Source organism: Papaver somniferum, chromosome 8 (genome assembly GCF_003573695.1).
Source record: "Papaver somniferum cultivar HN1 chromosome 8, ASM357369v1, whole genome shotgun sequence".
Lineage (NCBI taxonomy): Eukaryota > Viridiplantae > Streptophyta > Magnoliopsida > Ranunculales > Papaveraceae > Papaver > Papaver somniferum.
Genome location: NC_039365.1, coordinates 28,866,862 through 28,889,175, shown reverse-complemented (window position 1 = coordinate 28,889,175; position 22,314 = coordinate 28,866,862). Strand labels below are relative to the sequence as shown.

At 38.0% G+C, this 22,314-nt stretch overlaps 2 protein-coding genes and 1 pseudogene across 2 annotated transcripts; 1 reads left to right on the top strand and 2 right to left on the bottom strand.

Moving 5' to 3' along the window:
• Window positions 1–78: 78 nt before the first annotated feature.
• On the bottom strand, window positions 79–1,702 carry LOC113302669 (spermidine coumaroyl-CoA acyltransferase-like). Its single transcript, XM_026551619.1, has 2 exons — window positions 847–1,702; window positions 79–734 (listed from the first exon to the last, which is right to left on the bottom strand). Exons 1-2 carry the CDS (start codon window positions 1,662–1,664, stop codon window positions 209–211), a joined length of 1,344 nt encoding a protein of 447 aa, XP_026407404.1. The 5' UTR covers window positions 1,665–1,702; the 3' UTR covers window positions 79–208.
• Window positions 1,703–1,872: 170 nt separating this feature from the next.
• LOC113304628 (peptidyl-prolyl cis-trans isomerase CYP18-1-like) lies at window positions 1,873–4,421 on the bottom strand. Its single transcript, XM_026553771.1, has 5 exons — window positions 4,338–4,421; window positions 4,158–4,232; window positions 3,116–3,277; window positions 2,360–2,518; window positions 1,873–2,190 (listed from the first exon to the last, which is right to left on the bottom strand). The coding sequence occupies exons 1-5, from the start codon at window positions 4,338–4,340 to the stop codon at window positions 2,107–2,109; spliced, it is 483 nt and encodes a 160-aa protein (XP_026409556.1). The 5' UTR covers window positions 4,341–4,421; the 3' UTR covers window positions 1,873–2,106.
• A 7,582-nt stretch (window positions 4,422–12,003) lies between these two features.
• On the top strand, window positions 12,004–12,103 carry LOC113307270 (annotated as a pseudogene).
• Window positions 12,104–22,314: the final 10,211 nt, after the last annotated feature.

The window sequence follows — 22,314 nt, the reverse complement described above, 5'->3', positions numbered from 1 at the left end:
GTATTGCTGACCTTAAGGCCTTGTGATTTTTTTCGGCAATTGTTTTAACCCTTACAAAGAAATTGGCGGGTAGTATAATTGGTCAATAAAATATTGCTTTCAAGATATAAGGAACCCTAACGACAACAAACTTTAATACTTGATTAAAATGGTTGAAAGAAAAACTAAAACAATGACCCCCTTTATTTGTGATGATTCATCAAACTTCTCATAATTTACTTTCAAACCTCTCCATTTCAGCTCTGAAACCAGCGATGGCTGTCTCAGGCAAAGAAACCAAAACCTTAAATCCATCTTTCTTACCTCCATGGACTGCCAATGAGTACGGCAAGAAGAAACAAGGTTCAGAACTGCCAAGTAAATTCCTGGAAAGTGGCAAGACAGTAACCGGACTACCCCATCCAAAATCCATTGTCGAATGGCCTAAATGTCTCCAATCTGTGAATCCACTAACACCTTTCCCCGCTGTAATTCCTTCTGTATAATGTAACTCTTGAAAATCAATAAACGATCTCACGTATTCATCGGTAGCGTTCCGTTTGCTTTTGCTAATGAGTTCCGCTATCACCCAAATCGGTTGTTGCAGTAGTTCTTGAACTGTTAGTTGCACGTACATTGTTACACAACTGTTGCCCCAATAACCCGATGGCAAGGCTGGTTTTAGTTGGTTTCTGATGTTGAGAGAGTATGCAAATTTCACCTTCTCCTCACTTGGAAATTTAGAGGCCTTGACTCTGCTCAATGAATATTGAAAACAGTTATTTCAAAGAAAAACGTGGATAACACAATTCCCACTCATTTTTGAAGTGGTTGGTAAGAAAATTATTACAGAACGAGTCAACTCACCTGGCTCGCCATATAAGAGCACCCAAAGCTTCAAATGTAGTGAATTTCTTTCCTCCTGATTGTTCAAATAATAAGCCTTTAAATCGTTCTAATGCCTCGTCTTGTACATGAAAACACTCTCGAATAGATAAATTGCTAATGTTTCCCTTGTAAGGTGAGAATTCTTTGTCTAACAACAAAAACTCATGAAATGGGAACTCAACTTTAGGTGGACTTCTAGGTCCTAGTTGATTCGCTCTTTCCCAAACAGGTTTGGTAGAGATCTCACTAGCTCCACGAGCTAACTCAGCCATTGCATTGAAAAACATACCCGATCCAAACCCATCACACATTGAGTGGTAAACGGAAGAGCCTAAGCTGAATCCACCACATGCGAATGTTGTAATTTGCAACACAAATGGGTGTTCCAGAACATCTTCATATTCCGGGTCGGGCACCAATTCTTCGAGGAACTTCTCAGCTGGGTCATCGAGATAATTCAACGAGTCAAGTGACTGATTACAGACGGCTCGGATCACAGGTACACCTTGACCTGCAGAACAAAATAGCTCGAACCGCGAATCTTGAGAATGGCGTTGGAGAGTTCCCGCAAGAGGGTAGTAGTGGACGAGGACTTTCGACAGTGCTTCAGAGATAATAAGGACAGGATCGGCCGGGTTGGGATGGGAGTTCACATAAGCACGAAGGTAACGGAAATTAACCTGGATGTTACGATCATTATCTATGTGGGAGAGTGCAAGGGTATGGTCTTCATGGAATGGTGGAAGGGTAGGTAAAACAATGGTTTTGTCGATAATCCTTATCTGAGTTGCCTCCATTTCAGGTATCTTATTCTGAGTGTGAACTTTAATAGGATGAGCTGACATCTATAGGGGAATGACCTGCTATTTGTAGGTGGATGGATGTAGTGTTTGGTGTGTGCCTTTTGTGAATCTCACTGGCTCACCTACTTCAACTTTAACGAAGTGATAAGCAAGATACGTGGGTTCACATCCACCAGGGAAATCAGAGGGAGGCACCGTGTTGTATTGTAACAAAAGAATAAAATTGAAGAAAAATATCCGCTACAATTTTGTAGGAATGAAAAAATACAGGTCTAGGACCATTCTCCAATCACTGAGATGTGCACTGAATGTTGATATGGTGCGACACATTCAGCTAATCTCATCTGAATACTTTACAAAACAGTTTTAGTTCTACAGTTGGAACATATATGAAGTTTGAATATGTTATAGTTTCTCCAATGGGGTTACATTAGGCCTAGGTAGCAAGAGGGTTTGCGTGGATTGTTACACGGTTCAATCTGATCTCGGCAAGAGGTCGATCCCCAGGTCCTGTCTGAGTCTGCACAATTCAAAACTGGGTTAAGCAAATTCAAGGAAAATCAAATATGAAATTGTGGTGACATCACATAAACCGACTAGAAACAGCATGAGTCGGGGACTTAAAAAAGAAGAATATGAGACGATAAAAGACTTCTGCATGTCTATCGAGTCAAAATTTGAGCACAAACCTTCTCCATGATATCTAGGACCTCAAACCCATGAATCACCCTGCCAAAAATTGTATACAAGCCGTTCAGGTGTGGCTGCTTGCCATATGTAATAAAAAACTGGCTTCCATTTGTATTAGGCCCACTATTAGCCATAGAGAGCACCCCTCTTGCATTGTGCTGCAAATCATTTGAAATGGCAACTTGTTAGCAATTTGGCATCAGAGAAACTACAGATATTAGAATCTCAAATATTTACTTTTCTGCATTGGTTACAAAGTTCAGGGGAAATGTTTGATTCAGGGGAAATGTTTGACAGGTAGAAACATTATTAAAAACATCAGTATCTACCATACATAATAGCTTGAGTAGCACGCATCTAATGTGAATCATAGACAACTTGTTACCTCAACATATTAAACAATATTTGAAGAGCATGGCCACCAAGAACATGCCAACCTTATGCGATAACCATAAAAATGTTATGTAGTGTTCCTTAAGAACTAAGATGTCACAAAACTTTCCTAAATTATACTGGTGTCTTCAGCGCTGCTTTCAAAGCATAGATGTCGGGGGGAAATGCTACCATGAACAGTACTAACACCTAAATGTACGAATCAGATGAAGCAAAGCAAAGATAGTAGCTCGGAAGTAACCTAGAGAATGACTAGGAAAGTAAAAGGCAAATCGGCAATACCTAACAATCAAACTCGTTTTTTTTTTATACTCACTAGGCACATAACTACACATTCTTGATAGCAGAGGAAACTAAAATACCTTGAGTGAATCTCGGATCTCGTCGCTGAACTTTTTACCCCATATACTGTTCCCACCTTTGCCTGTCCCTGTAGGGTCCCCTCCTTGGATCATAAAACCTTTAATATTTCGATGGAATATGGTGCCGTCATAATAACCACTACCACATAGTGCCAAAAAATTCTGTAACAAAACACGAATTTAAGAGAAACTATTAGGATATCTTAACCTCTTCTTGGTCCATTTACCATAAGACCCGACAGTTTAAAGCAACCACCGCAATGGCAAATGACCAAATGTTACTCCTATAGAGAAAAGATCAAGTACATCCATTCAATAAGACCAGAGAATTTCCAACAAAGTCTAATAGCAATCATGAATCAAACGCCTAAGTTCCCCATAAACTCGAATGCCATCATACGGAGATGCATGAAAACAGAAATTTATTCAGATGAAGAATCTCCAAAACAGATGAAGCACAGTCCCTCATAAAGAAAAAAGAAAAATTTAAGATTGAGTACAGAGCAGAATTTATCATGCTCAAACATGCATAACGACAGTGTAAACATCGTCGGATTAGAGTCATGCCTATAGTAAGAGGAATGCTAGCTAGTAGCAACAAGAGGTCCCAGCTGAAAAAATAACTAGGGTGCAATCAAGAACTTAGGCTTCACAATAATCCAACAGCTCCTCATCACAGTTTTCTTCCTTTTATAGATTAAATTCGAACTTCACTGGATGAAGAACCATAGCTAAATTAAGTTCTACATAACTCCTGAAACCCTACTACTTTCACATGAAAAATTATGTTTTTAAAAGACCCAATCAAACACGCAAACAAACCCATGTAATTTCATATGTAATAATCAATTATCAAACAAACCCTAATTTTATAACGAATTCTGACCTTCTAGCAGTGAATTACCTCAATTAAGCTAAATTTTTTACACAATCAAACCGGAACTGACTGACTGACTAACTAACTAGAACAAAATCGATCCCTAGAAAAAAAGAAAAGCATGACATTAGCAGAAGATTAGGGTCTAGGGTTTAGAGTTGAAACCTCAGAGGCTTTAGGTACTTCATCGCAAGCGATTTCACATTTGATGTCACCGAGATTTGTATGTAATGTAACTGACTGCAATCAAAAACAAGTATTAGAATGACTCGCGCTTAAGAGAAACTAGAGATTAAAGAAAAATTATTATCCCGCGAAGAAATTGTAGGTACACTGAAGACGTACCATATTGTTTGCAGTTTCTTTGAACACGAGCAAAAGTAAAGTCTCGAACGCCCTCTCCCTTTTTTCTTTTTGTTCTGTTTCCTCTCCAATGTCCAATCTCGAAAGCTCGCGAATTTATAATGCCACATACACTGCCCAGAGTCTGGAGTGAGCCCACTCTTACAACGCTTTTGGATACTACCCGAAGTTGGAAGCCGAAATATTTTGCTTCACATAAAAGTTTGATTTTTTTCTAAATATGGCTCTTAAATTTTATATCCAAACTAGTTTTTCGTTGTTGATTTCTAAAAGTCGAAAACTACTTCCCAATGAGTATCCAAACATACTCTTAATTGTTCATTGGCCAAAATATCCTCACATAATCTCATCTTCAAAACATGTTTGGATGGTGGAAAGAGAATTTCATTCTCGACAATCATAAATCTTGAGGAGGGGATCTGAAACCTACCACCACCTATGAATTTCGAATTTTCCTATTTTGGGAGGAATTTTATTCTCATTTTCTCTTTATTCTTATTTATCAAACATGGAAAAAAGGATTATATTTTCGGAAAAGTGATTTCATTCTCTCGAACTGAACACGCCATCAAAGGGTCAAAGCTTATTTTCAATGTGAGGTTCCCTAAGACCTCTCTTATTGGTTAAGCTGATTGTTGGATGTGAAACTGGACCTGGATGTGAGTATATTATGAAAGCTAATAATTCAAACTTGTTTCACAATGTAATTATATAGATAAAATCTAATTATACTAATAAGTTGTTAATTTTTTTCTGACTCGCCGGAATCATCTGAATATGACTCTGACTCTTTTATATCTATCTCAAATATTATTAAATAATAGGGTTAAGCCGTTAAAGAAAACTCAAAATAATCCAACCAAAAATTATTGAATTATACCTAACTCGAATAACTTCAGTTAGATATTTGAGCCAAGATATATCTTGAGTCAGACATCAGAAAAATGAAAAAAAATAATTGATCTGACATATGATTCTAATCAAAAACTGAATCTGATTCAGATCCCGAGTCGGAACTAAACTAACAAGATGTAAGTAACTACTGTTATAGATTTCTGTGGGTGCAGAGTGATCATGAGTGAGGTCATTAGCGCATAGTGGGTGATATGCTTTTTAACATCATTAGGTGTATGCACCACAATTAGGTGTAAGTAAGGACGTCAAATGAAAATTTTGGAAAGATCTAGATGGCATGGCTAGAGGTGTGCCTAATAGTGAGAAAGTTTTCACTAGAGGAGACTTCAACGGTCATGTTGGTGCAAGTAATGGGGGCTAGGTTGTATGTACACTCCTAGAAAGATGTCGTAACCGTGTCGAACAAACTATCGGACACGGCAGTCGACCGACACCCCAACATGTGATGGACACATCACATCATGTGTCCTGTAAAAGTTGACATTGGACACTTTTGGGCACGTTATAAATGGTTCATATGGGTTTGGGAAATCAAAATAAACTAACTGTGATACTAACTTATTCTTTTTTAGTCAAATCCAAGCGTTATTCATGAAATACTTGATCATGATTACATATAATTATTTATAGTTAAAAGGGTCTGAATTCTAACAAGTATGAAACTAGCAATCTATATTTCAAGAATATGTATGCAACAAGAATAAGTTTTGTTTTGATCTCAAATAATAAGGACTTAAACCATCAATACTGATTACGAACTACTTGTGTTATTCCTATTATAAAAATAAACAATATAATGTAGGAAAGAAAAAACAAAAGATACCAAAAATTTTGACTGCACCTCCAGAAAAACCCCGAGACCTCATCCAGCTTTGAACACCACATTATATGAAACCATTACAGACACTAACCTGCTATCAAACTTCGTACTGGAATGTAATTGAGGCCAAATTAACCCTCCAAGTAATTCAGTTGCAGTCGTGTTCCTTACGTCTCTTGAACCTCGCAAGATTCTATCCACTTGATTTCCTTAGCTGACGTCCTTTACAACCTAAGAGTTGCTTCAACCTCAATGAATACTTTTGCTACTTACCTGCCTCTGATAGACAAGCATATTTGATATTTCTTATGATATACTGCAATATAGATTTGGAAATTTGTTTGTAGTAGAAAAAGTCCAGCAAATCTCAAGAATCTAGAACACTTACACTCAGTTAGCTGAGAAGCCTAGACTACTAACCACCTCTCAAAAAAAATCCAAAAAAATCAAATAAGAGCATAGTTATTTATCTTGAGGAATCACAAAGTCAGAGACGAAGAGAACTTTGTGATTTCAATCTATCTTGTTCCTAATCCAAGATTACTAAAACCTTAAAGATCAATGATAACAAGATTCGGATACACGAACTATTAGTTAAAGGGTAGTCTGATTGGGATTTACGAATCACTAAGTGAAGTCTTCAAGGTTGTAACCTAATTATATTTCTCTGAGGAAACTTAGGTTTTGAAGTACGACGCTAGATTTGCAACTATGACATAAGAGTGTCGTGGATTAAGAAATCTTGTTCAATAATCTTTTATTTTATATCTTTTAAAGGCTCCAGGTAGCTTTGACTTCAAGATAAGATAACTCGATATTCGAGCAAACACTTTCCCAGTTTAGATAAAATTCTTATTAGGAATCCATGTAATCATGTGAAAAGTATTGCTTGAAATTACACAAAAGAATATGCATTATGGTCCAGGGTTCTAGAACCATGCACAATGATAGTCCATAGCAGCTAAATAGCCTTTGAACTTACAAGCACTAGAGGTGTTTAATAACACTCAAGACTAAATAATATTATGCAAGCCTAAAGTGATTTGTGAATGAAATTGTCTTAGAAGTGTCTATGAAATTTTTAGCAAAAAAGAACATAGTCGTACAGAATACTTCGTGTACTTTTTTTAATATTGGAATTGGATAGGTTTGCAAACCACTGGCAGTTCGTAAAGTCAAGCCCAAGGGGTTCTCAAACTCTGAAAGTCCGCAAAGTAAGATCTAAGGGGTTTGCAAACCCACCCTCATTCCGTAACTCATATGTAAAGGGTTCAGAAACCGAGTTTGCAAACCTATATAGTTTGCATAATTCATACTAACTTAGGTTTTACATACAAGTATGTGTACCTTGCTGATGTGTTTTCAAAGTTGTTGTAGTAGTATGATTCGTTCAAGACTTGTGAAAATGGATTTTTAGATTTTTTTTTAATAAATAAAAATAGCGAACTAATTTAAAAAGATGTTGTGAAAATTATGAAGAGAATAGAGCTAGGATTCCACCATTGGTTGATATTAGTGATTTAATAAAACAATAATTATGCAACTCAACATTCAAATTGATTCTAATAGTATTGCCTAGACATGTAGATTTCCAAAAGAATAGATGTTAATCCAAGCATAGAATATCAAAACCCTGAAGCAAGCATATTCTATCAAGAGAAAATACACCTAACTAATCAAAATCATATAAACAATTTTTAGTTCAATGCAAAAATCATAATAGAGTTGTTCTAATTAATTAATAGAAATATATCACTTTTACCGAAACAACGACTTCCTCCATAGCCCCAAGGATTGGGTTTAGCTCATCATTGTGTAAACACGCTCAAAATATTTGTTCATTGCTTCAAAAATTGTTTACAAAGATAAAATGGAGAAAAAAATGATGAAAATCGGGTGTTTAAAACTCTTCCCCTAATCACTTCCTAATCACTCCCTAATCACTCATCCCCCTTCTCTTACATCTCAGGAGCTATTTATAACCCAGCAGTAACCACAAATATCTCCAATTACTCCTCAAAATCTTCACAGTGAAGGAATATTATTCTCGGGAATAATTTCCTATTTTTTTATTTTCTGAACACGTATATTTCCCACAGTAACACCAACAATAAGTGAAACGAAAATATATTTGTTCCCTGTTTTAGCTTATCACGCGTTTGTTTAGTGTTGACGTGTTCCAACATGCATATTTCTCGAAATATATTGATTCTAACTCGTGACAAGATAATCTCTCAACGCAGCTCCGAAAAGTAAATGTCCTCTGGGTTGCCTTTAACAATTTTTCGAGCCAATTTTTCCGAAAATGTTTATTTCCTAAAAATATATAAAAACACAATATTAGTACAAAATTCGAGTACCAGCAATACATGAAATTAAGGACAACGTATACACAAAAATGTGTCTATCAAATACCCCTAAACTTATTATTTGCTAGTCCTCGAGCAAAACTAATCTAGAAAATAAAATGACTACACTTAGCACGTGCAGCAAGCCGTTAAACCGCTAGGTGGCCCTAGCGGCGGAGTGTTTTCTCCGGAGGATTTACCAGAGGTGTACCCACAAAACCATTACTCCAGACCCTAGCTATCTACGCAGAACCTTGGAAGGCACTAAAGAATCTCCTTGGTTGGCATACAAACATTGACTATAGGAGGAAGTACCCTGATGCGAATTTCCAATTGTTGTACACGAGTTTGCACTCAGCATACTATAATTCATATATAAGGTGACAGAGCTCTACTCAGATAGTTTCTAGACATCATAACCGGAGTCAACCAATCACATGGAAAGATTAAGAAGATGGTTAAAGAGATGGTTAAAAATGATTGGTGTTTCCCATATCTGTCTGAAGGCCTCTGCCAAAGTGAACCTATCCTAATGGACTGAGATACCGGTCTGACTAATATCAACACAACTGGCATATACAAGGGAACCAGTGGTCGATAAACCTAACTCTAGGTCAACACAACTGGCATATACAAGGGCACCAATGGTCGACTATATTGAATTTATTCTGGTTGGTCTAATGGTCTGGTTTTTTTTTTTTTTTTTTTAATGTTGGTATCTCAATTACTTTATTCCACCCTAGCAAAGGTAACAACTTGAATCATGTGCCCCACCAAATCACTTAAAAAACAAAAACAGAAGGATTAAGATTCAACGAGATATGGCGAAACTACCATGTTTTTTGTTTAATTCTAACATCTGAGCTTTGTGCTTTTATGAATAGACTCTTTAGATGTTTCCATCTAATCAGATTGGTTCCTCAACTCCTACAACCAAGATGTTCCCATCCACTTAGATTATTTAGTGCCAACCTTAGTAAGCATAAATTTCTAGGCTCTGGAGTTTATTTGTTGCAGCTAAGAGCTAACAAAAAGTTTCTTCCCCACCCCCAAACTTAAATCTAACATTTTCCTCAATGTTCAAAAGATGAAATGAACAATAAGAAATTGTTACCACTTGATGGATGGAAAAAGAAATAAGGAAGGATATTACCGTAAGCATGAGTACCTCCCAGGAAATGCTAAATTTAAAGTCTTTAACTAGACATCAAATACCTCAAAAAGGATTTTCACCTTCCAAAGTCATATATCAACAGTCGAAACAATTGTGGGTCCATAAGACCAAATAAAGCTGACACCTGTATGAGACAACTGCACTGATTCAGAAAAATGAAAAGAAGGAGCACGTCCTCATCTAAGGTTTCTGTCAAGACAACTGGGTTTATCTGCGGCGCGTAATTGAACTTCATATGTGTGTCTCGATAAATAGATTCATCCGAGAAACGGGTCTCTAATACCTGGGTTACCTCCTGGAAAGTATCAGGAGGATCGGGTTGCGGAGTCTGAAAATACTCAAGTAATATCTCAGATGTACAAGGCTCGAGTCCCAAGTTAGGGACTCTGATTAGGGATACGATATAATCACAAGAACCATCACTACCCCGAATTTAGGGTTCACATACAAACCTCTAACTATTTCTTGAATTTCCGGATCTTCAGAGTCCTTAAAATACTCAAGAGATTCTTCTAGTTCTCTACCCCCAAACTTAGGGTCATCATTATTCTCAGAAAACCTAAAATTATTTCATGAATTTCTGGGTCCATAGAATCTTTAAAATACTCAAGAGCTTCTTCTAAATATTGATCACATATCTGATCTAAGAGAATGGTTTCCTCAAAATCATCTAAAGAATCTACCAGTAAAGTGTCAAGCCAATTATCCTGAACTAAAGTGCTAATCATATTCACTTCTTCTAAATCATCATCCTCAGAAGGTTGTCTAGTAACATTAAAGACATTTAGCTCAGTGGTCATATTATCAAAGGATATGTTCATAAGCCCAGTCCTACAGTTGATGACAGCGTTAGCTGTGGCTAAAAATGGGCGACCTAAAATCACTGGGATTTGACGACTTGGGTCCTGAACAGGTTGTGTGTCTAGAACAACGAAATCCAAAGGATAAATAAACTTATCAACCTCAATCAGAACATCCTCTATGACACCAAGAGGGAGTTTGACATACCTATCAGCTAATCCTAGTATCATTTTAGTCGATTTCAACTTACCAAGACCTAGTTGGGTGTATACATGATAAGGGAGTAAGTTAACACTAGATCCTAAGTCAAGTAAAGTTTTATCGACCATGTGATTACCAATCACACAACATATGGTGGGGCATCTAGGATCCTTATACTTAGGGGGTGTTTGGTTCATAAGAATGGAACTTACCTGACCAACTAAAAAAGCTTTCTTATGGACATTAAGCTTACGCTTTCATGTACAAAGATCTTTAAGGAACTTGGCATAAGCAGGCATCTGCCTAATTGCTTCTAATAGCGGAATGTTGATGTTCACCTGCTTAAATGTTTCCATTATCTCGTTGAAAGTCGACTCCTTCTTTGTTGGGGCTAACAAATGTGGATATGGGGCTCTAGGCACAAAGGTAGACCTATCAGGAATTTCTTGGGAATCCTTAGAGACTGTTTCAGTTTCCTCGTCTACGGTATCCTCTTGGGAAGTAGAAGGTGGAACTACAGTATGTCCACTAGGCTTGTCTACCGGTTTACCACTCCTAAGGGTTGTTATCGAGTTCACATGGTTTGATGATTTCTCACCAGCTAAAGATATTTGATGGACTCCCCTAGGGTTGGGTTGTGGTTGACTAGGAAACTTTCTTTTTTCTCTCAATGTCTCATTTATCTGACTAACCTGGGTTTTCAACTCGGAAATAGACTGAGAGTTAGCCTGACCTATTCTCTTATTTTCTTATAAACCTTGAGCAACAGATTGATGAAACTGCACAGTGTTACGAGTTAACAAAGCAAGAGACTCTTCTAGACTCATAATCTTCTTATCCGAAGGGTTCTGAAACTGTGCCGGAGTTGAAGGATTCTTAGTATGGCCAAAACCTGGGGGAACCTGAGCATTACTAGACTGACCTTGGTTCTGGCCCTTGGACCAAGAACGGTTTGGATGGTTTCTCCAGCCAGGGTTATAGGTTTCTGAATATGGGTCAAATTTTTGTTGGTTATCAAACCTAGTGTTGTTGTAAAGAACATTGGCTTGCTCTTCAACAGCATGGCCTTCCCAAAAAGGCTCATTTCTTCCACTACTACCACTAGAATGACCTAATTCTAAGGCTTCTAACCTTTTGACTATAGCTGCTATTTTGGCATCTGACTCATAAGATCCTTATACCTATTAACATTTCCTCTACTTAGAAGAATCGTTTTCTGGGGTTCCCTACTATTTTCCCATTGTTGGGTCTTATCGGCGATTTCATTCAAAAATGTCATCGTTTCATCAACAGTTTTATTCTCAAACCCACCTGTGCATAATGACAACCATGGTTGTTGTTAAATAATATAAACCCTCGTAGAGGATCTGAACTAACCTAACCTTCTCCAAACCATGGTGAGGACATTGAGATATCAAGTCATTGAACCTTTCTAAGTACCTATATAAAGATTCTCCATCTTGTTGGGAAAAAGTACATATTTGTGTCCTAATAGACGATGTTTTATGCCTTGGGAAAAACTTATGTATAAAGGCAGAAGTAAGTTGGTCATAGGTTTCAATTCACTCAGAGGCCAAACTATACATCTGATGAGTGCCAAATATTGTATATATTTATCCCTTTTTGTTGGCAATTTAACTCATCTTTTATGCATTAATTCTACATTTTATCCCATATTCTGTATTTTCATTGTTTTCAAGAATAAATATTTTTCTTACTTAATTTTGCATTTTTAGGTAATAAATAAAGTTCGGATGAGTCGCGGAGCAAAAAGAGCAGAAAAGTAGTGAAAAGCCGGGAGAAATCACGCAAGGAAGCCGCAAAGAATGGTGCGCACAACCTCATTTTCTACACACAAAAGCGCCTCCGTTCTCAGCCATCAGATCAGTTCTCAGAAGCATCCGACGGTCGCTCCTTCATAGAGCATCAAAATCTGAAGTCTCTGCCAAGCACCACAGCGCTGAAATTCCAAGCCTTCAGATTATATGGTAGTTGAATCCAACGGTCGCTCCCTTGCTGTTCATCAACGTTTGATATCTTCGCCTTACACTACAACACCTAACCCCATCTAGAGCCGTTAACTTCGTTGTATAAAAAAATCTGACGGTCGCTACCAACCTCATCAGGAGGAACCATCCGATCCACCTACCAGCTTCGCATCTCGCAGCTCAGAGTCACAGAACATCAAGACTCGATGGATTCGCTCAACACTCTAGCAACCGAACCTATACCAGCTAACCAAACACCCCCCTTCTCCCAAACAGTCGAGCCCCTCTTCCATCCCCTCCCTCTGCAGAGACACCATGTCGCCACCACCTTCTCCACCTCTGTCACCAACTCACTGCCACCACCACACCTCCACCATCATCACCCTATCACCCAACAACCAAAACCCATCTCCCCCCTAGCCCTCTAGTTCCCTATTTTCTCACTTTTTCACGCTTCTCTGCCTGAAACCCTAGGCGTGAAAGACTGATAAATTAGGCAACCTAGAGTTGCAATTGGCGCATGAGAAGAGGTCAGGGAGCAATTACAAAGCATGGGTCGACGATTTCAAGGATCAATTTCAAAGAAATTAGGTAAACCTAATTCAACTGATTTTTGGGGAAGAACCCTAATTTTGTAATTTAGGGAAATTGTGTCTGTGAACTATAAATAGAGAATGGGTGTGGTGTGAGAAGCTATGCTTGGAATAGCCAGCATCCAGGACTTTCATGTCCTGTTAATTGTTATGTTTGTGTTTATTGTTAATGTTTGTGTTAATTGTTATGTATGCTTGGAGTAGCCAACATCCAGGACTTTCATGTCCTGTTAATTTTCAGTTTCAGCTCAGTTCATGTTTCAGTTCAATTTCAGTTAAATGTGTATGTTTTAATTTCTTGCTTTGTCACTGTTAAATGTGCTTATGTTATGTTCTGTTAATGTTATGTGCTTGTTTAATTTCATGTTTGATTTCCAATTCATTCCTGTTACATTAGTCCTGTTAACATGTGTTGTTGTTCACTGCCATGTAATGTTTGTGTAATGTCATGTTTAATTCACTGTCATTTGAAGGAATGCTAGGCTAGATACTTTTGAAGCATTGAACTAATTGTGCAATGGAAGAAATCAGTGCTTATAGCAAGCTGATTTTCTTGCCATTCCTTGTGTATGCTTAGATTGCAATGTGCTGATTGTGCAATGGAAGAAATCAGTGCTTATAGCAAGCTGATTATCTTACCATTCTATTTGTATGCATGTATTCTTCCCTTGGCCTTGCATTGTCACCATATTAGTTTCATTATCATCCCTGCCCTTGGCTTAGGCCTTGGTTCATTTCTATTGTTGTTGCATAGTTCTTTGTTGTTAGTCATTGTCTTGTTTTATTTACTGCATTGCCTTTGCTTTATTGCCTTGTTTTGCCCTGTTTTCTTCCTTGCTTCTGCTTCCACTGCCTTGCTGTTGCTGCAGCTGTTTTTTTTCTTCCTACTGCTGTTGCTGCTGTTTTCTTGGCCTTGTGCTGCTGTGCACTGCTTGTGCAGCTGCTGCTGCAACCCATCTGCCCTGCAACTCTGCTGTTGCTGCTTTCCTCTGCATTGCTGCATTGCCTCCCTTCCACTGCTGCTGCAACTGCTTCCTCTCCTGCTGCCATTCCTTTCCCTGTTGTTTTCCCTTGTTGCAGCTGTTGTTTTCCCTTGTTGCAGCACTGTTGTTAGCCCCAGCTGCTACTGCTTGCATCTGCTCTGCTGTGCACTCAAGCCCATAGCCCAGTTCAATAGCCAAGCCCAGTACATTTCATTCCAGAAGCCCAAAGCCCAATTACTGTGAAAGACCACTTCACTGTTAGGGTGAAATTGAGCCCAAAGCTCAATCAAAGCCCAAAGCTCAAAGGTACAAAACCCACTAAGCCCATAAGTCCATTGGTACCCAAAGCCCAACAACAATTTAAGAACCCAAAATAGTTAGAACACAGCAAAACACACCCGATCTCTGTGGATCGACCCGTACTTGCACGAGCTACAACCGACGACCGTGCACTTGCGGTATTACTGTAGGCCCGCGTTTTTATTGCGCTTAATTTTATACATATCTCCGGGCCCACCAAGTTTTTGGCCGGGGATCATTTTTAGGACCTTTTAGAAGCCTACCAAGTTTTTGGCGCCGTTGCCGGGGAACATTTTGCATTCAAATTTAATATCTTTGAGGCCTGCCAAGTTTTTGGCGCCGCTGCCGGGGATTGGTGCTGTGTTTTATCTGTGTTTTTCTTTAGCTATTTTGTATTTCATTTCATAGCATTTGCATCTGCATCTGCTTCACTTCATTTGCTGTTGGACCTGCTGTTCTGAACCTGTTTTTCCTCTGCTGGGACGCCACCAAGGAAAAGAACCAAAACCCAACTGGGTTTTTGCAACAATATCAGAGCAGCTGGGCTGTGCTAAAAAGGTAAGCCTAAACCCATTCCATTGAGAGAACCCAACCTGTGGGCTTCCAAATTTCTTTAATTGTGGGCTTGTAATAATTAACCCAATTTTTTTGGGCTTTTTATCTTCTTATTTTGGGTTTGTAATAATTATTTTTGGGCTTGTATTTGTTTAATTTGTGGGCTTGTATTTAATTTTTGTGAGCTTGTTTAATTTGGACTTATATTTTGTACTCTGGGTTTAAACCCAGCTGAGCTTGTAACCGACCACGCTAGTTGAACTCGTTAGTGGGCCGAGTACCCAAATTCTAGGCCGAGATTTTGGACTCAGTTCCACCAAAAGTTTTCAACCAAGCGGAGCCAAAGCAAACACAAAAGGCTTGCACAGTGGGCTTGCTCCCATTCAAAAACCAAATTTTATTTTCTTTTTCAAAAAAAAAAAAAAAAAAAAAAAAAAAAAAAAAAAAAAAAAAAAACCAAATCTTCTTGTAGATAATGTGTTAGTTAAATTTCCTTTTGTATATATTTTGCTAATCCAATATGATCTCGGCTGAAATATGTTGGATTTTTGCCTTGAATAACGGAGTTTTAATTCTGCTTTCGCCGAAATCGGGTATTCTCTCTCCTTTTACTCTACTCAGCATGTCCCTTTCCATATGTTGCATTTTAATTCTTTCCATATTTTGAAACATTGAGGACAATGTTTAGTTTAGGTTTGGGGGTATAAAGTAGATACCACGATAATTTGCCATAATTTGAAAACAAAACTCCATCTTTTTGAAAAAATCGAAAAAATTCAAAAAAATTAAAAAATGAAAAATCATAAAAAATGGAGCTCATTTACCTTGAAATGTTGACTCTTGTGCAAATATGTATAATTATTAGGAGTCTTAGTCTAGATATTTAGGCACCCTGATTCTAGCACAATTCACATAGTGATAAGAAATTTGCACGCGCACGATCTACCAATACATGTATGGCCTCGATCTTCAAGGTGTTTGATAGGAAGTTACGATTGCCAATCACTTTAGAATACTGAACGAAACTTGACTAGCTTGTTCTTTGGTTGGTTGGGATAGAAGGTGGAGGTTACATTAAGAAAGACAACCATCGAATTTAACTGGGTGCATCAAAAAGGGCTACCTCTTGCAAAGTGTCATGTAATTTTTGTTTCCTTTTGTATATGTATCAAAAGTGTTTCCTTGTTCTAAAAAAAAAAAAAAAAAAAAAAAAAAAAAAAAAAAAAAAAAACGATGTATATATTCAGAAAAAAAAAAAAAAAAAAAAAAAAAAAAGAGAGAGAAAAAATATCAGAAAAATACAAAAAATCAAGTATTTATCAATTCCATCATCTCTTGTTCCAAAAATAAAAAGAGAGTAGTCAATGTAAATAAGAGTCATGTAAATAGTCATCTTTTGTGTTTTTGTGTTGTAAGCAAGGAGGGTGTATGCCATTGATGTACAACGCGAGTAATTGTGAAATACCTCCAACTCATTCACAATTCTCGTAAAGTCCGGACAGCTAGCTAGATTTCGACCTCAGTTCTTAGCCTGAGAAACTATCTCTTGGTGATTAGTAGTCATAACTTCAGATCTTTCTTTACACATGTGTAGATACACTTTACACTCTTATCACATGTCTTTTTTTGTTATCAGTGCTAGGATTGTGCCTTTGATAGCTAGATTGACATCTCCATTTTGCTGTGAGCTTAAACTGTTTTGCACATGTCACATTTGATGGAATCTGAGCTTATATTTTGTCCTTAGGTTTTGTAGGCACACCTCTGGTAAATCTTCACGAGACTTCAACTCGTCCACTAGGGACACTTAGTGGTTTAAAAGGCTTAGTGCATACGCTAAATGCATTCGAGAGACCAGCGACAGTGGTATAGTTAGGATTTCCTTAGTTTTGTTTTACTTGAGGACAAGTAAAATTCAGGTTTGGGGGTATTTGATGAGTGCCAAATATTGTATATATTTATCCCTTTTTGTTGGCAATTTAACTCATCTTTTATGCATTAATTCTACATTTTATCCCATATTCTGTATTTTCATTGTTTTCAAGAATAAATATTTTTCTTACTTAATTTTGCATTTTTAGGTAATAAATAAAGTTCGGATGAGTCGCGGAGCAAAAAGAGCAGAAAAGTAGTGAAAAGCCGGGAGAAATCACGCAAGGAAGCCGCAAAGAATGGTGCGCACAACCTCATTTTCTACACACAAAAGCGCCTCCGTTCTCAGCCATCAGATCAGTTCTCAGAAGCATCCGACGGTCGCTCCTTCATAGAGCATCAAAATCTGAAGTCTCTGCCAAGCACCACAGCGCTGAAATTCCAAGCCTTCAGATTAGATGGTAGTTGAATCCAACGGTCGCTCCCTTGCTGTTCATCAACGTTTGATATCTTCGCCTTACACTACAACACCTAACCCCATCTAGAGCCGTTAACTTCGTTGTATAAAAAAATCTGACGGTCGCTACCAACCTCATCAGGAGGAACCATCCGATCCACCTACCAGCTTCGCATCTCGCAGCTCAGAGTCACAGAACATCAAGACTCGATGGATTCGCTCAACACTCTAGCAACCGAACCTATACCAGCTAACCTAACACCCCCTTCTCCCAAACAGTCGAGCCCCTCTTCCATCCCCTCACTCTGCAGAGACACCATGTCGCCACCACCTTCTCCACCTCTGCCACCAACTCACTGCCACCACCACACCTCCACCATCATCACCCTATCACCCAACAACCAAAACCCATCTCCCCCTAGCCCTCTAGTTCCCTATTTTCTCACTTTTTCACGCTTCTCTGCCTGAAACCCTAGGCGTGAAAGACTGATAAATTAGGCAACCTAGAGTTGCAATTGGCGCATGAGAAGAGGTCAGGGAGCAATTACAAAGCATGGGTCGACGATTTCAAGGATCAATTTCAAAGAAATTAGGTAAACCTAATTCAACTGATTTTTGGGGAAGAACCCTAATTTTGTAATTTAGGGAAATTGTGTCTGTGAACTATAAATAGAGAATGGGTGTGGTGTGAGAAGCTATGCTTGGAATAGCCAGCATCCAGGACTTTCATGTCCTGTTAATTGTTATGTTTGTGTTTATTGTTAATGTTTGTGTTAATTGTTATGTATTCTTGGAGTAGCCAACATCCAGGACTTTCATGTCCTGTTAATTTTCAGTTTCAGCTCAGTTCATGTTTCAGTTCAATTTCAGTTAAATGTGTATGTTTTAATTTCTTGCTTTGTCACTGTTAAATGTGCTTATGTTATGTTCTGTTAATGTTATGTGCTTGTTTAATTTCATGTTTGATTTCCAATTCATTCCTGTTACATTAGTCCTGTTAACATGTGTTGTTGTTCACTGCCATGTAATGTTTGTGTAATGTCATGTTTAATTCACTGTCATTTGAAGGAATGCTAGGCTAGATACTTTTGAAGCATTGAACTAATTGTGCAATGGAAGAAATCAGTGCTTATAGCAAGCTGATTTTCTTGCCATTCCTTGTGTATGCTTAGATTGCAATGTGCTGATTGTGCAATGGAAGAAATCAGTGCTTATAGCAAGCTGATTATCTTACCATTCTATTTGTATGCATGTATTCTTCCCTTGGCCTTGCATTGTCACCATATTAGTTTCATTATCATCCCTGCCCTTGGCTTAGGCCTTGGTTCATTTCTATTGTTGTTGCATAGTTCTTTGTTGTTAGTCATTGTCTTGTTTTATTTACTGCATTGCCTTTGCTTTATTGCCTTGTTTTGCCCTGTTTTCTTCCTTGCTTCTGCTTCCACTGCCTTGCTGTTGTTGCAGCTGTTTTTTTTCTTCCTACTGCTGTTGCTGCTGTTTTCTTGGCCTTGTGCTGCTGTGCACTGCTTGTGCAGCTGCTGCTGCAACCCATCTGCCCTGCAACTCTGCTGTTGCTGCTTTCCTCTGCATTGCTGCATTGCCTCCCTTCCACTGCTGCTGCAACTGCTTCCTCTCCTGCTGCCATTCCTTTCCCTGTTGTTTTCCCTTGTTGCAGCTGTTGTTTTCCCTTGTTGCAGCACTGTTGTTAGCCCCAGCTGCTACTGCTTGCATCTGCTCTGCTGTGCACTCAAGCCCATAGCCCAGTTCAATAGCCAAGCCCAGTACATTTCATTCCAGAAGCCCAAAGCCCAATTACTGTGAAAGACCACTTCACTGTTAGGGTGAAATTGAGCCCAAAGCTCAATCAAAGCCCAAAGCTCAAAGGTACAAAACCCACTAAGCCCATAAGTCCATTGGTACCCAAAGCCCAACAACAATTTAAGAACCCAAAATAGTTAGAACACAGCAAAACACACCCGATCTCTGTGGATCGACCCGTACTTGCACGAGCTACAACCGACGACCGTGCACTTGCGGTATTACTGTAGGCCCGCGTTTTTATTGCGCTTAATTTTATACATATCTCCGGGCCCACCAAGTTTTTGGCCGGGGATCATTTTTAGGACCTTTTAGAAGCCTACCAACATCCAAGATTTGGCTTTATCTTTTAAGGAAAAGGGGAATAACCTAAGTTTGAACGCATCATCATTTAGATTTTAATTTTCAGAGTACTACAAACTTCCTCAAATTCCCTAACATGAAAATAGGGGTTCTCATTCTCCTTCCCTAAAAACATTGGGAGCATCTGTAAAGTCCCAGGTTTCAGTTCATAATTTGCCTCGGTTTCAGCTAACTTGATACAAGACGGTCGAGAGGTCCTAGTTGGGTTTAGCAAAGCTTTCAAAGTTGCCATTTCTGGCACTACCAAAGGACTAGGAGTATTAGGGGTACTTTCCTCACGAAAAGACAGATTCTCAAAACTGAAGTTTCCAAAAACGGGGCTCTCAAAAGAAGAGTCTTCGAGCTCTCCGCCTTCACAAGAAGAACTACTAGGTTTTTCACTAATCAAACGACCTAGAGTGTTTCTTTTCCAAGCCCGTTTACAAACTTTGGGCATATACTAGAAAAATAAAATCAAAAAGAAAAGCCCTAAAAAGGAAGGGATGTTCTATGCAAACACAAACAAGGCTGACTCCACCACAGCAAACCTACTGATTTCTAGCAAACAAAAATCATGATGGCTCCACTTAGATTGTTTCTAGACCAGCTTCCAATCCTTCGAACGTAATTCGTTACAATTTAAGCAAACCCCTCTGGAATCAATCCGAGTTAAAGTAAGTTGAATAGAGGCGAGGAAAGCTCGGTGGAGCTTTGATACCCAAGGCCTCACCAGTATTACAAGGCGGCGCAGTCACGCATTCAACTTACAGTAACCGTCAAGAACTTCGAAGTATGCTTAAAAGAGTAACCAATATCTTTCGGATGACTTTCCTATTCAGATCGTTACCCTATCGGTCTCGTTCTAGTCAAAATTTTAGGCTTAGGTTCGCGTTTGGTGTCGTTTTCCTAAGGCGGGCAAGAAGAGAACAGTGATGAAATCCGAACCCTTATCTTGTATGGCCAGTCCTTGCCCTTTACTAGGAAATTAAAGCAGCCGTTTTCAAGTCCTCAACATATATGCATACGAAGGAAGACAGTAACTCGCTGACAAGGGATTCGCGAGTGTTTCAACAAACTTAACTCCCGTACCATACGTGGGATGAACCTTTGTAGTCGACTCGGGCCACGACTCATATGTCATGTATGAACCCGAGGGGCCGAGGTAATATCGTAATCACCGTCCTTCTCTGCAAACAGTTTATATTTAAACTACCCTTCCGTAGGGTTTAAAAATAATGTCCCAAAATTTAAAGTCCAAAAATATAAAGTGCAAAAGAAAAAGAAAGTATAAAAAAAAAATCTACAAAAATAAAAATGTCTCTCTTTTTTTTATAAAAAAGAAAAATCTTCTTTTTTCGCTCATTTCGCTTTTCCTTTTACTCCAGTCTTTAAGTATTCACCAAAAGCTTTGGAAAAAATTTCTTTCGCTCCAGATTCCAAAATCTGAAAGAAAAAGACAAAAATCCAAAAACGTAAAGAAGAACAAATAAAAATAAAAACCAAAAAAAAAAAATCTAAAAATTCTAGCCTAAAGAAAAGTCCGCGTCGGCGGCGCCAAAAATTTAATGTGTTTTCAAAGTTGTTGTAGTAGTATGATTCGTTCAAGACTTGTGAAAGCGGATTTTTAGATTTTTTTTTAATAAATAAAAATAGCGAACTAATTTAAAAAGATGTTGTGAAAATTATGGAGAGAATAGAGCTAGGATTCCACCATTGGTTGATATTAATGATTTAATAAAACAATAATTATGCAACTCAACATTCAAATTGATTCTAATAGTATTGCCTAGACATGTAGATTTCCAAAAGAATAGATGTTAATCCAAGCATAGAATATCAAAACCCTGAAGCAAGCATACTCTATCAAGAGAAAACACACCTAACTAATCAAAATCATATAAACAATTTTTAGTTCAATGCAAAAATCATAATAGAGTTGTTCTAATTAATTAATAGAAATATATCACTTTTACTGAAACAACGGCTTCCTCCATAGCCCCAAGGATTGGGTTTAGCTCATCATTGTGTAAACACGTTCAAAATATTTGTTCATTGCTTCAAAATTTGTTTACAAAGATAAAATGGAGAGAAAATGATGAAAATCGGGTGTTTAAAACTCTTCCCCTAATCACTCCCTAATCACTCATCCCCCTTCTCTTACATCTCAGGAGCTATTTATAACCCAGCAGTAACCACCAGTATCTCCAATTACTCCTCAAAATCTTCACATTGAAGGAATATTATTCTCGGGAATAATTTCCTATTTTTTTCTTTTTTGTACGTATATTTCCCACAGTAACACCAACAATAAGTGAAACGAAAATATATTTGTTCCCTGTTTTAGCTTATCACGCGTCTTTTTAGTGTTGATGTGTTCCAACATGCATATTTCTAGAAATATATTGATTCTAACTCGTGACAGGATAATCTCTCAACGCAGCTCCGAATAGTAAATGTCCTCCTGGTTGCCTTTAACACTTTTTCGAGCCAATTTTTCCGAAAATGTTTATTTCCTAAAAATACATAAAAACATAATATTAGTACAAAAAATCGAGTACCAGCGATACATGAAATTAAGGACGACGTATACACAAAAATGTGTCTATCACTTGCGCCAAGTAGTTCTAAGTCTCTCATAATTAATTTGAAACATTTTCATCCATAAATAGTGCATGGAGATTTCCTAATGATCAACTTGTAACAAAAATAGTTTATGAACAATGAATTGTTCTAACTAAGATTGCTAAGGAACCATGAATATCCATTGCTTAAGTCATATTTCGAGAGTTTAA

Coding starts and splice junctions, on each gene's coding strand:
- LOC113302669 (XM_026551619.1), bottom strand. CDS start 1,664: ATGGAGGCAACTCAGATAAGGATTATCGACAAAACCATTGTTTTACCT. Junction 735..846: donor GCTCTTATATGGCGAGCCAG/GTGAGTTGACTC, acceptor TTCATTGAGCAG/AGTCAAGGCCTCTAAATTTC.
- LOC113304628 (XM_026553771.1), bottom strand. Junction 3,278..4,157: donor AAGTACCTAAAGCCTCTGAG/GTTTCAACTCTA, acceptor GTTTTGTTACAG/AATTTTTTGGCACTATGTGG. Junction 2,191..2,359: donor TCCTAGATATCATGGAGAAG/GTTTGTGCTCAA, acceptor TGAATTGTGCAG/ACTCAGACAGGACCTGGGGA.